Raw genomic sequence first — 14,595 nt, forward strand, 5'->3', positions numbered from 1 at the left:
GTGTTTATGTTGTACACACCATCGGTTGAGAGAACCAGCATACTCTAGAATGCAAGGTGGGTGTCATATTTACTCAAATATACTCAAATGAGAATATGGAAACTTTTAAATGGTACCACAAAGATGGTTTGAAGTCCACACATGAGACACTTTTAACTTGAGTGGGAATTTGCACTGAGAGACTGACACTGAGAAGACGCTGCTCTCCACTCTCATTGGCTATAAGCCGTCGTGTCTGCAGTTGTAGGATTTAGGAGGGGCGGAGCTAACTATAACAAATATTTCCTCCTAGGCTCTGTGGTAAGGAAATCAATACCAACAATGTAATGCAGCTCAAATCCATCTAATTTCCTCTCCAGCGTTTTGGATCTGAGTCATTGGTCATAGTGGTGCAGAGAGATCAACAGTGCCCCCTGCTTGTAAATATACGTATGGAAATTGAATAGGGGTGTTGCTGCTGCTAGACATCAAGTTCTATAATCAAATCACTTTTTTCTCTCACATGCACCGAATACAACCTTACCATGAAATGCTTCCTTACAAGCGCTTAACCAACAATGCAGTTCAAGAAATAGAGTTAAGAAAATATTTACCAAATAAAATGTCAAATAAAATACAAATTAACACAATAAAATAACAAAATAATATACAGGGTGCACCGGTACCGAGTTAATGTGCGGGGGTACAGGTTAGTCGAGGAAATTTGTACATGTAGGTAGGGGTAAAGTGACTATGCATAGATAATAAACAGCGAGTAGCAGCTGTATAAATTGTCCGGGTGGCCATTTGATTAATTGTTCAGCTGTTTTATGGCTTGGGGGTAGAAGCTGTTAATGAGCCTTTTGGACCTAGACTTGGCACTCCGATACCGCTTGCCATGCAGTAGCAGAGAGAACAGTCTCTGACTTGGGTGACTGGAGTCCTGACAATGTTTTGGGCCTTCCTCTGACACCGCCTAGTATAGAGGTCCTGGATGGAAGGAAGCTTGGCCCCAGTGATGTACTGAACCGTACGCACTACCCTCTGTAGCGCCTTACAGTCGGAGACCGAGCAGTTGCCATACCAGGCGGTGATGCAACCGGTCAGGATGCTCGCGATGGTGTAGAACTTTTTGAGGATCTGGGGACCCAAGCCAAATCTTTCCAGTCTCCTGAGGGGGAAAAGGTGTTGTCGTGCCCTCTTCACAACTTTCTTGGTGTGTTTGGACCATGATACTTTGTTGGTGATGTGGACCCCAAAGAACTTGAAACTCTCGACCCGCTCCACTACAGCTCCTTCTCAGTGAATGTGGGTGTGTTCGGCCCTACTTTTCCTTTAGTGCACGATATTCACCTTTGTCTTGCTCACGTTGAGAGAGAGGTTGTTGTCTCTGACCTCCTCCCTATAGGGTGTCTCATCGTTGTTGGTGACCAGGCCTAGTACTTTTGTGTCATCAGCTGGACTGTGTTGTTCATGTATACTTCACATCTAGGTGAAAGCCCATGCATGGACTAGGGTTTGTCTAGGGGTATTCCACACATGTCAGACACTTTGAGATCAGTAAGCACAATGGAAAGAAGGAACAGCCACACTTGAGGACTACTGACACATATATAATCTGTCTTGGTCCATGCATGTCACATATAGGCCTATACAACGACCATGTCATGTCCATAGAAGACAGATAATAATTTATCCAAGAAGAAATACCCCTGCATTGCAGACTGCAATGAGTATCCCTTTGGATGGACACTGGAAAGTATTGTTCTGGGAATTGGTCTATCTCTGGTCCTACACTGCCATCTAGTGTACATCATCACAAGTTCTCCAAAGGAATTTCATGTAAATGAGAATGATTTGATTGACGTCTTTCCCTGACATTGTCTTTAACGACGTTGATTAATACTGGCAAAAATACATATAATGAGAGGTAGGCTATATATTACCCCCAAATAAAGATAGGATAATGTTATTTTTATTTAGAAAACATTTTAGTAATAACATACCAAATGTAATATCTTCAAGATGCTAGAGTGATACTCATTAACATTGTTATTCCAATCCCATTCCACATGTACTTCATCTTTTTGAGTGCAAGATCTAGGCCTACTCTCACTTTCGTGTCTTGCATGTTGGTTACCATGCCAACCCATATTCGGTTCGCGCTGCTCAAACTTGGAAGCAAACGACAAACACTGATACAAGTCAACGAAGCTAGCTATTTGCATATATTTTACATTCGACATGGCATCTTGCTTAGTGCCTGACTTTCCAGCTGTTCTAGTTGCTTTGGAGCATTTGGGCGAATTAGGTAAGAAAACAAAATGCGCCTCTCTCTCTTGCTACTGTTACACATGTCATGAGTGACTATAGCTAGCTAGCCCCGACCTATCGTCAACGAAACGTATAGAGAAGCATCCGATAAACTGCTACTTTTCAGTGTTGACAACTCCTACACTTGTGAATGAGCGCAGACGTGATGCAACCCAACCGATTACTTTGATTTGTAGTTGCCAAGTTGAATAATTGTAATGTTTCAAATAAGTACTGTATCAGATCTAAATTTGCATCGCTAAATAGCACAACTTGTCTGTTTGAACGTTTGCCTTGACATAGACAAGCAGCTGAGGGATGAGGGAGTTCCATTCAGTCCTGAGGCCAGTCATCACCTGAAAGAAATAGCTGCTGCCATCACTGAACTGGTAGGCATATGCCAATAGGGAAAGAGAAGATCGAACATCGGGTAGTCTAAATATTGTAGCGACCAATATGATTGGTTTAATAAATAGACTAATAAACTAATCGATTGTCTAAAGTGGAATGTAAACCTATCCACTGGGCACACACCGAACCAACGAGGAATAGACGTTGAATTTACGTCTGTGCCCAGTGGGTAGGTAAATATAAAGTATATTATCCTGAGCCATTTACTTTATGTTCGTATTCATATCTATTCTTATTTCTTATTGTTGTTGCATTGTCGAGAATGAACCTGCAAGTAAGCATTTCGTTGGACTGTGTATACCATGTGTATCCTGTACATACAAACTAATAAAACATTGAAATGAAATAAGTCCATAGAGACAATGGCCATAGAGGCCAGAACACTTGCTTTACACACTCTTTTGAGACCCCTATTTTCTATGAATCAGGAGACTTCCAGAAGAGTAGTCCATGAACAACTGGAGGTAGAAACTATTGAAACAAGCAAACTCCGACATCAATGCCAGAATATCCATGATGATGTTCAGAATGAGATATCAGGTAATAATTTATATACCCCAATGATGTGATTTCATAGAATACAACCCACTGGGCAAAACCTGGTTGGATCAATGTTGTTTCCACATCATTTCAACCAAAAATAGAAGTGTGATGATGTTGAATCAACGTGGAAACCTGACTGGAATTGGAAGGAAGTCATCAACGTAAGGGATATTTTATATTTTTTTCACCCAACTTTTAAACTATATCCAATGACATGGTGGAAATGTTTTGTGGATTTCACTATTAATTCACTTTAGTTGACAACTAAATGTAAATCAAAACTAAACATTGAACTGATGTCTGCCCAGTGGAAAGAAATTAATATTGCCCGGCTCTAGCCCTTTGGGGGCCCTAAGCGAGATTTGTTTTTTAGTGGCCCCAATCTTGAAAAATGTTGCAGTTCTAAAGTACATTTCCTGCAATTCTACACATTTTTCCATTGTGCTGAGAGAAAATGTTGCAATTTTATAAAAATATATCATGTAAGCGAGAAAAGATTTGCAGTTTTACAGCTAATTTCCTGCCATTCTAACATTTTGCCATGACTTATGCCATGTTAATGATATCTGAGTGAGAGTGACTTACAAAATCAGTGGGGGCCCCCTGGAGGCCAGGGTCCCTGGGCATGTGCACTGCGTGACCTGTCGGAATTTGGACATGATTACTACAAGTTTAGATAGCCGGCTAGACTAACTTACCAATATAAAAAATGGTTAGCTGACATGGCTAACTGAGTGACTGTCAGTGACTGACATAACAAGAGAATAATGTCAAACTTGCACCTTGTGTGTTCTACTATTCTCAACTGTAAGTTAAGACCCCGACTGAGTTCCTAAGCGACTGCTTATGTCACTTATGCCTAGAGAGGCCTTGTTGCTTGTGAAAAATCCAGTCATGTTTTGCTCACAGATATGTGTCATTGTCCCTTTCAGCTGGTGTTGCGGCTGCAAGAAATATAAATGCGGGTCAAATTACTCAACTCCAAGATGAACTGAACAGTATAGTGCAAGAAATAGAATTAATGGAGAAAAAACAGGAAGTCCTTGAAAAGCAAAATACTATTCTTTAGTAAGTAATATAAGTAATGTTGAGCAATGTATAGGTGTAACAGATCATAACAAAATTGGCAACATTTCACATAACATCCATGATGTTATAACTTGTTGTTACTTGTTTTGGAATCTTTTTCAGTCCTGAGAGAGAGTTGGTAAAAGGTGACCATGAAAATGTCATCAACCAATTAAACTACCAGCTGTCAGAGAAGGCCAATAAACAGATTCTGCTCAATGAAACAATGAATGAGATCAAAGAAGGGAAAGCCAAGATCACAGATGTGGAGAACACTAAAGTGGAGCTAGAGGAAGACATGATTCAAGAGAGGAAGATGTTTGTTGAAACAAATGAGAATCTTCAGAGAGAGGTACATCACAGTCACCTCTTATTATAGCTACATTTTAAATGCTTAAATGTTTGTTATTTAGCAGATGCACAGGAGCAATTAGGTTTAAAAGTCCCTTGCTCAAGGGCACATCAGCAGATGTTTAACCTAATCGGCTGTTGGATTCAAACCAGAAACGTTTTGGTTACTGGCCCAATGCTCTTAACCGCTACCTGCTTACAGTATCTGAGATACTATACCCTGCTGTGAGGCACCGTCTTAATCTTATCCTCCTTGCTGGTCTAGTGTGAGGAAGTCATCAATAACATACAGGACCAGAAGAAGAACAATGAGAAGAAACGCAGGGAGCTGGACATTTTTTTAGCAGAACTGCTGGATAAGGAGGACAAAGTCACAGAGCAAAAAAAAGCAAGTGAACTGAAGTAGTTCAGTGAAGTAGTAAATTAATTACATTTTCGACTAATGCTCTTCACTTGCTATAACTGCCTTTTTTATTCATTTATAGTATGATATAAACAGTGGTGTAAAGTAACTAAGTAAAAATTGTACTACTTAAGTAGTTTTTGGTGAATCTGTACTTTACTTAACGATATATATTTTTGACTACTTTTACTCCACTACATAACTAAAGAAAATGTGTACTTTTCACTCCCATAAATTTTCCCTGGCACCCAAAAGTACTTGTGACATTTTGAATGCTTAGCAGGACAGGAAAATGGTCCAATTCATGCCATTATCAAGAGGACACGTGGTCATCCCTACTGCCTCTGATCTGGCACTCACTAAACACAAATGCTTCGTTTTTAAATGATATCTAAGTGTTGGAGTGTGTCCCTGGCTCTCCGTTAATAGAAAAAAACAAGAAAATCATACTGTCTTGTTTGCTTAATATAAGGAATTTGAAATTATTTATAGCATTTACTTTTACTTTTGATTCTTAAGTATATTTGAGTAATTATTTACATTTACTTTTGATACTTAAGTATATTTAAAACCAAATAGTTTAAGAATTTTACTCAAGTAGTACTTTACTGGGTTACTTTCACTTTTTCTTCAGTCATTTTATATTAAGGTATCTTGACAATTGGTACTATCTCCACCACTGGATTTAAATACATATTTATAAATTGTGTTATTTCACCCAACACTCTTCCTTCGTTGCAGCACATTGTCCAGTTGGAGCAAAGTATAGCCAAACTGACAGCGTCTGAAATCCAATACAAAGAGCAGCTGGCAGACGAGATCAACACATTTGAGGAACTTGTTCTTCAGAAGTAAGATTTACATTCATCCAGGTACTGTATGTTGCGTAAGCATGGAGCATACATGGAATGCAAGGGATACTGTATGTTACATCATGTCTGCTTCCATCATTCCATATTTTTCGACTCATTAACCATTGTTTCCACAGGGAATTTCATGTAAAGGAGTTGGCTGAAGTGAGAATTGTATTTGAACTGAAAGTTCAGGCACTACAGGAAAAGATTGTAGAGGTAAGAGATGGTTAGATTCTTCCAAAGCGATACTACTGCTACAGTACAGCTCCAGGGCAACATGATGCTTCATTCTCCTCTTCCCTCTCACTCTTTTCTTCTCTCTGTTGGTGTTGCTATGGTGGAATGGATTATAAACACCTGCATGATGTCAGATGTGAGACATCGATTTCCTGCCATTGCCAGAGGCCTCAGCCTTACTGTTCTGTAGTCAAATTGATATTTTTAGAAAGTATTCCTTCAAAGGCACTTTGTGCTAAGTCTGACCTTTAAGAGAGACAGTTCACTGGAGTGTCCTCTGATGTGCTAGAGTTCACACAGTCCATCAAAGGGCATAGCAGCTGTGTGTGGCCATATGATCCGATGACAGGCTGACTGAACGTGAAGAAAATGCCCTTTGAATAGAATTACTCTCCTGGTATCCCCTTGTAGAGGAGTTGGGATGTTTGTATGTGTCTGGCAAAAGTCAGAATCATACACTATATATACAAAAGTATGTGGACATTCCTTCAAATGAGTGGATTCGGCTATTTCAGCCACACCCGTTTCTAACAGGTGAACAAAATCGAACACACAGTCATGCAATCTCCATAAACAAACATTGGCAATAGAATGGCCTTACTGAAGAGCTCAGTGACTTTCAACGTGGTACCGTCATTAAATGCCGCCTTGCCAACAAGTCAGTTTGTCAAATTTATGCCCTGCTAGAGGTGCCCCGATCAACTGTAAGTGCTGTTATTGTGAAGTGGAAACGTCTAAGAGCAACAACGGCTCAGCGACGAAGTGGTAGGCCATGCAAGCTCACAGAATGGGACGACAAGTGCTGAAGTGCGTAGCACGTAAAAAATCATCTTTCCTCGGTTGTAACACTCACTACCTAGTTTCAAACTGCCTCTGGAAGCAATGTCAGTACAATAACTGTTTGTACGCTGCCCATGGCCAAGCAGCTGCACATAAGCCTAAGATCACCATGCGCAGTGCCAAGCGTCGGCTGGAGTGGTGTAAAGCTTGCCACCATTGGACTGTAGTGGAAATGTGGAAATGCGTTCTCTGTAGTGATGAATCACACGTCACCATCTGGCAGTCCGACGGACCAATCTGGGTTTAGCGGATGCCAGGAGAACACTACCGTCCCCTATTCATAGTGCCAACTGTAAAGTTTGGTGGAGGAGGAATAATGGTCTAGGGCTGTTTTTCATGGTTCGGGCTAGGCCCCTTAGTTCCAGTGAAGGGAAATCTTAACTTTACAGTATACAATGACATTCTAGACGATTCTGTGCTTCCAACTTTGTGGTAACAGTTTGGGAAAGCCCTTTCCTGTTTCAGCATGACAGTGCCCTCGTGCGCAATTGAGGTCCATACACAAATGTTTTTTTTTTCGAGATCGGTGTGGAAGAACATGACTGGCCTGCACAGAGCCCTGATCTCAACCCCATTGAACACCTTTGGGATGAATTGAAACGCCAACCTCACTAATGCTTGTGGCTATATATGGAAGCAAGTCCCCGCAGCAATGTTCTAATATTGAGTGGAAAGCCTTCCCAGAGGAGTGGAGGCTGTTATAGTAGCAAAGGGGGGACCAACTCCATATTAATGAGCATGATTTTGGAATGATATGTTGGACGATCAGGTGTCCACATACTTTTGGCCATGTAGTGTATGTGAAACAAATTTATGATGCTGAAGGTTGGCTTTGACTTCAGGTAGTACCTCCCCATTTCAAAATGTTTACTCGCTACTGAACACCCCCCTGGGATGATATGCGGGGCTCGTGTGGTCTGGGGGAGGCAGTATTGGGTGATTGTAGAGCAGCAAGTGTTCTGAGCAACAAAACAAAAAAACACAACAAAAAAATATTTTTATTGTTGAACATAAAAGACTGTAAAAATCACCAGCAAATCAGCTCCAAGGGATTTTCATTTTGTAAATTGGTTTGAAACTATTCCTACACATAATAGAGAGATATATGTGATTGTATACAAATGTAAGCAAGGTTCAAAGTTGTGTTTTAGTCAAATATATCTGTTTGGGCTACTTGCGGTCAATTTGCAGTCTACAAATGATTTGTAATTATGCTCCGGCCCCCTAGTTGATGATCTCTGTTGTAGAGGATTCTCATGCATTATAGATCGGCGCTGTGTAGATGGGCTCTGTTCTGTTATGTGTGCAGGTGGATGGTGAGATGGAGGAGGGCCAGATAGTGAATGCCATCCGCCTGGAGTCTATTGCTAAGATGTCTGACAGATTTAAAGCTCAAAGGAAAGAGGAGGACGACGTCATGGCTGAACACCTCAATGTCTCAAGACGGTATTCCATCTATACCTCTTTGCATCCTGCACCTACGAAGGATCAAGTCAACCTGCAACACTGAATTCCCTTTACTTTGGCTGTCAGTCATTTTTACTTACATTTTATCAGTGGTGTAAAAAGTACCCAACTGTCATACTTGAGTAAAAGTAAAGATAATTGAATAGAAAATGACTCAAGTAAAAGTCACCCAGTAAATTTCTACTTGAGTAAATGTCAAAAACGATTTGGTTTAAAATATACTTAAGGATCAAAAGTAAAAGTATAAATAACTTCAAATTCTTTATTTTAAGCAAACCAGATGACACCATTTTCTTGTTTTTTATTTATTTATGGAAGGCCAGGGGCACACTCCAACACTCAGACATCATTTCCAAACAGCCAGGGGCACACTCCAACACTCAGACATAATTTACAAACAGCCAGGGGCACACTCCAACACTCAGACATCATTTACAAACAGCCAGGGGCACACTCCAACACTCAGATATCATTTACAAACAGCCAGGGGCACACTCCAACACTCAGACATCATTTACAAACAGCCAGGGGCACACTCCCAACACTGAGACATCATTTACAAACAGCCAGGGGCACACTCCAACACTGAGACATCATTTACAAACAGCCAGGGGCACACTCCAACACTGAGACATCATTTACAAACAAAGCATGTTGGTTTAGTGAGTCCACCAGATCAGAGGCAGTAGGGATGATCAGGGATGTTCGGTTGATAAGTGGGTGAAGTTGACTTTTTTCCTGTCCTGCTAAGCATTCAAAATGTAACGAGTACTTTTGGATGTCAAGGAAAATGTATGGAGTAAAAAGTACAATATTTTCTTAAGGAATGTAGTGAAGTAAAAGTAAAAGTAGTCAAAAATATAAATAGTAAAGTACAGATACCCCAAAAAACTACTTGTTCACTTAAGTACTTTACATCACTGCATTTTATCATCTGTTTGTTTGTTTGTTTGATTGATTGATTGATTGATTTTCAGCTTAGAAAAGTCCAGACTTAGACTTGAGGAGCGCATTGCATCGATCGCTAAACATAAAATTGAGATCAGAGAAATGGATGAAGAGATCAAACAACTCCATGAAACCAATATGTAAGTAATATGGTCCATTTTATAATATTAGTCTATAATCTCCCCTACGAGTTTTGACACTTTTGTGTAGTATCAAAGTAACCTATTTCACTAAGGACAGCATTAACCATCTGACCAAGTTTGAAATATAATGTATAAAAATTCTAAATAATTATCTTGCAAACTATAGAGCTTTTATCTCCTTGTTTAGTTATGCACAAAAAATAAAGTAATTGTCATGCAGAATTGTCAGAATAGTTGCTTACCTAGTTAGCATTTTGTTTCTCATAGAGTTAATGCAGACCTGTTTGAAAGAAATGTGGATGAACTGCATGGACAGCTCAATAAAGAAAAGAAGAACATGTAAGCAACAAATAGTATCTCTTCATTTCATTATAGACTTTGACTTTCTCTTCATAAATTGGGTGATTTGATGCGGCCTACGGTTTTTACCTTTTCTTTTCAGAGCAATCTTTGAAGTTGAAAAAGAAGTACTGTGCCAGTCTCTGGAGAATCTAAAAAAAGATCAAGTACAGCATGTGAAAGAGGTCCACTCTAATATCAGTTTAACCAGGAGGAGATATGAGGAACTGCTTGAAGAGGTTTGCTTATTTTTCCTTAATTCTTCAGGAATCTATTGGCATAGCACATGCACTTTATATTTGTTTTATTCATTTATATTTCATAAACATTTAAATCAGGAGAAGAAACTCAGAGAGCATGTATTCATGGGCGCGTTGATTGAACGTCTCAGTAACAAGATTGTTAAGGCAGAGGAGGGGAATGAACAGATGACCATTTACTACAATGCCGAGATCCAACAGTTCATCGTAAGTATATATATATATTTACATTTTACAACTAACTCAGTTAGCGGACATTAGTAAGACTCATCACGAATACAAGCTGTTGAGAAAACATGTATGTATTTAATTTCTTCTTCTTCTGTGAAATTAGACTGAAGCGGAGTCAGTGATACAGAGCCGACTGGAGAAGGAGGAGGACCTGAAGGGTAAAGAGTCTATCTTGGAGGAGGCGGAGGCCCAGTTTGATATTGACCAGTCCAGGCACCAAAAACTAAAAAACTATACTTCAGGTACTGACCCAATAATCTGCTAATATATCTATAATAACAACTATAATAACACAGAGATGCACGCGTACAAAGCTCTCCCTCGCCCTCCATTTGGCAAATCTGACCATAATTCTATCCTCCTGATTCCTTCTTACAATCAAAAACTAAAGCAGGAATTAACAGTGACTCGCTCAATACGGAAGTGGTCAGATGACACAGATGCTAAGCTACAGGACTGTTTTGCTAGCACAGATCAAATCAAATTGTATTGGTCACATACACATGCAGATGTTATTGCGAGTGTACTGTAGTGAAATGCTTGTGCTTCTAGTTCCGACAGTGCAGCTACCTAATACACACAAATCTAAGTAAAGGAATGGAATAAGAATATACATGTAAATATATGGATGCGCGATGACCGAGCAGCATAGGCAAGATGCAATAGATGGTATAAAATACATTATATACATATGAGATGAGTAATGCAAGATATGTAAACATTATTAAAGTGCCATTATTAAAGTGACTAGTGATCCATTTATTAAAGTGGCCAATGATTTCAAGTCTGTATTGTAGGCAGCAGCCTCCCTGTGTTAGTGATGGTTGTTTAACAGTCTGATGGTATTGAGATAGAAGCTGTTTTTCAGTATCTCGGTCCAAGCTTTGATGCCCCTGTACTGACTTCGGCTTCTAGATGGTAGCTGGGTGAACAGGCAGTGGCTCGGGTGGTTGTTGTGAATGTTGACCTGTTTAGACTGGAATATGTTCCGTAACTCATCGGATGGCATTGAGGAGTATACCACATCAGTCACCGGCTTCATCAATAAGTGCATAGATGACGTTGTCCCCACAGTGATCGTATGTGCACCAACCAGAAGCCATGGATTACAGGCAACATCCACACTGAGCTAAAGGGTAGAGCTGCTGCTTTCAAGGAGCAGGACTATAACCCGGACGCTTATAAGAAATCCCTCTATGCCCTCAGAGAAACCATCAAACAGGCAAAGAGTGAATACAGGACTAATATTGAATCATACTATACCTGCTCCAACGCTCGTCGGATGTGGCAGGGCTTGCAAACTATTACGGACTACAAAGGGAAGTCCAGACGTGAGCTGCCCAGTGACACAAGCCTATCAGACAAGTTAAATTACTTCTGTGCGCGCTTCGAGGCAAGCAACACTGATGCATGCATGAGAGCACCAGCTGTTCTGGATCACCGTAGCTGATGTGAGTAAGACCTTTAAACGGATTACCAGGACGTGTACTGCGAACATGTGCTGACCAACTGGCAAGTGTCACTGATATTTTCAACCTGTCTTTGGCTGAGTCTGTAATACCTACATGTTTCAAGCAGACCACCATAGTCCCTGAGTGTGCAAAGCTGTCATCTAGGCAAAGGGTGGCTACTTTGAAGAATCTCAAATATAAAATATATTTTGATTTGTTTAACACTTTTTTGGTTACTACAGTACATGATTCCAAATAAGTTATTTCATAGTTTTGATGTCTTCACTATTATTCTACAATATAGACAATATTTTTTTTAAATAAAGAAAAACCCTTGAATGAGTAGGTGTGTCCAAACGTTTGACTGGTGCTGTACATATTACCTCAATTACCTCGACTAAGCTGTACCCCCGCACATTGACTCAGTAACCCCTGTATATACCCTGTATATACAGTAGCCTCTTTATTGTTATTAAATTGTTGCGCTTTTATTTTTTACTTTAGTTTATTTTGTAAATATTATTTTTCTTAAAACTGCATTGGTGATAAAGTGCTTGTAAGTAAACATTTCTCTGTTGTATTCGGCGCACTTGACAAATACAATTTGATTCGATTTAGTAGACAATATCAAGTAGACATACACAAATATACAGATTTCTCAAAGAATGTGCTCACTATAACTTTAAAAATCATGTAGTGCAGCATTTTAGAATTACTTAAATGATTTTCCCCACCAGAGTTAAAGAGTAAGAACAATCATCTAGAGCTCTTCATCCAGGATATGAAAGAGAGCACTAGTACTCTTCTCAAACCAAAGGTGAGTTTCATAACAAAAACACGTAGTATGTACATCTTGGTTACTACACACTCTAAAAGGAAAGATGTGAAGTGTAATAGCATTGAAACAGTATGCTTGTAACTGACTGACAGGAGGACATGAAGAGGAGTCTAGAGGGTTTGCGTGAGAAACACATGGAACTGCTGACGTCTCACACTGCAGACATCATCGCCACGGAGAAGAGCATCTATGACAACGGGATGATGTTGGAGCAGGTCAATATGGAGAACAGTAGACTGCATGTGGTAAGAGATATGAGTCACTCACAATGGCCCTCCATACTGAACTACACCACTCACTTACCTACCAAGCAAAAACTCAATGTAAACATTGTTTTTCAGCGTATTGAACAAATGAAGGAGGACATATGGAACACCAGGAAAGACCAGGAAAGACACACAAAGGAGATTGGGTGGCTGAAAGAGGAGGTTCATTCTCTATTTGGTGAGCATCAGCCGAGCTCAATGACTCCAACTATTGTAAACCGTTGTGCATAACATTTAGTTCAGTCTATCAGGTTTCAATATCATCATAACTTATAAATGCATCTTCCGCTAGAGAGCCTGCTTGATGCTTGGGCAGAGGACACTGTGGTGACTGAGGTAAGGATTCTTAAAACATGGCTGGTCAGTCCAGCAGCTTACTATACATACGCCATTTCATTTTTTACAACCTGTGATGTTAACTTATAGCCTGACCACATGCTGACAGACAACCGTGTACATGACCAGATTTCTCTGGTTAACGTATTTTGACAAATCCACAGTGCAGCACTTGAGTGATTTGTAAGTATATAGTAAACTGTCATGAAGAGACCACACTAAACCATCCATGACTCATTCAACACTTCAGGAATCTTCAGAGAGAGACCACAAGATTCTGGAGGCTATCTACAGACTCATGACCAAGATCCACGACAGGAAGTTCCAACTGGGGGATATCAACAGTAGACTAGAGGAGGAACTGAAGGGCATGAGTTCCCTGTTAGCCAGTAATAAATCAAACATTGCACTTAAAGAACAGGGCAACTAAAGTGAGACATCAAGAAGGATTATATCAACACAATTGTTTTGTTATAAAATAAACTCAGCACAAATTAGTCATATGAGATGAAAGTAGATGAGTACTCACACTTCTGATTTTTATTTCAGAAAATTCATACTTTATAACACTGCATTTCACAAGTTTTTTTGAACAATACATTTTACAAGTCAAAATTGTAGCTAGTCAAGTCCTCGTTCTGTATGTTTTACATTGCAATAAAAATATATATTTCTAATAAACACATCTATTTACAAGCATTCAATGAGCATGCATAAAATACATTCACAATTTAATTTCCTTACTATCCAACAAGCGTATTTCCCCAACATAATTTACGGGGAAACAGCAGGATAATTTTCATTCCATTTTTGATCAAGCAAAATAATTTAACTATATCCCACTTGGCTTGTAACATAATATTAGGTTATAATAAACTATTTTATCTGCCACTGGATGTATGCATGTGTTCAGAGTTTTTGGCACATTAGATTTAGTTTAAGAACATCTAACAACTTAATATTGGACAATCCAGAGACCATCTTTGATTTCACTGCAACAATCAAGGATATCTGAGCTTATATGATTTGTTTATTTAACTAAGTCAGTTTAGAAGAAATTCTTATTTACAATGACGGCCAAACCCTAACGACGCTGTGCCGCCCTATGGGACTCTCAATCATGGCCGGTTGTGATACAGCCCAGGATCGAACCAGGGTCTGTAGTGATGCCTCTAGTACGGAGATGCAGTGACGTAGATCGCTGAGCCACTCAGGAGCCCAAAATAATATGACACGGTGTCACGCCTTGGTCATTGTATTTTGTGTTTTTGGCATATGTTTGGGTAGGCCAGGGTGTGACATGGGTTTATATGTTGT

General features: G+C 39.7%; 1 protein-coding gene across 1 annotated transcript; it reads left to right on the forward strand.

Moving 5' to 3' along the window:
• Positions 1–2,148: 2,148 nt before the first annotated feature.
• ccdc175 (coiled-coil domain containing 175) lies at positions 2,149–14,595 on the forward strand. Its single transcript, XM_046367703.1, has 19 exons — positions 2,149–2,290; positions 2,596–2,681; positions 3,132–3,243; positions 4,179–4,314; positions 4,438–4,666; positions 4,931–5,053; positions 5,810–5,919; positions 6,057–6,138; positions 8,309–8,445; positions 9,444–9,554; positions 9,825–9,896; positions 10,000–10,135; positions 10,235–10,363; positions 10,491–10,629; positions 12,576–12,655; positions 12,769–12,921; positions 13,018–13,120; positions 13,235–13,278; positions 13,529–14,595. Exons 1-19 carry the CDS (start codon positions 2,224–2,226, stop codon positions 13,706–13,708), a joined length of 2,229 nt encoding a protein of 742 aa, XP_046223659.1. The 5' UTR covers positions 2,149–2,223; the 3' UTR covers positions 13,709–14,595.

The sequence above is a fragment of the Oncorhynchus gorbuscha genome, linkage group LG10, assembly GCF_021184085.1.
Source record: "Oncorhynchus gorbuscha isolate QuinsamMale2020 ecotype Even-year linkage group LG10, OgorEven_v1.0, whole genome shotgun sequence".
Classification (NCBI taxonomy): Eukaryota; Metazoa; Chordata; class Actinopteri; order Salmoniformes; family Salmonidae; genus Oncorhynchus; species Oncorhynchus gorbuscha.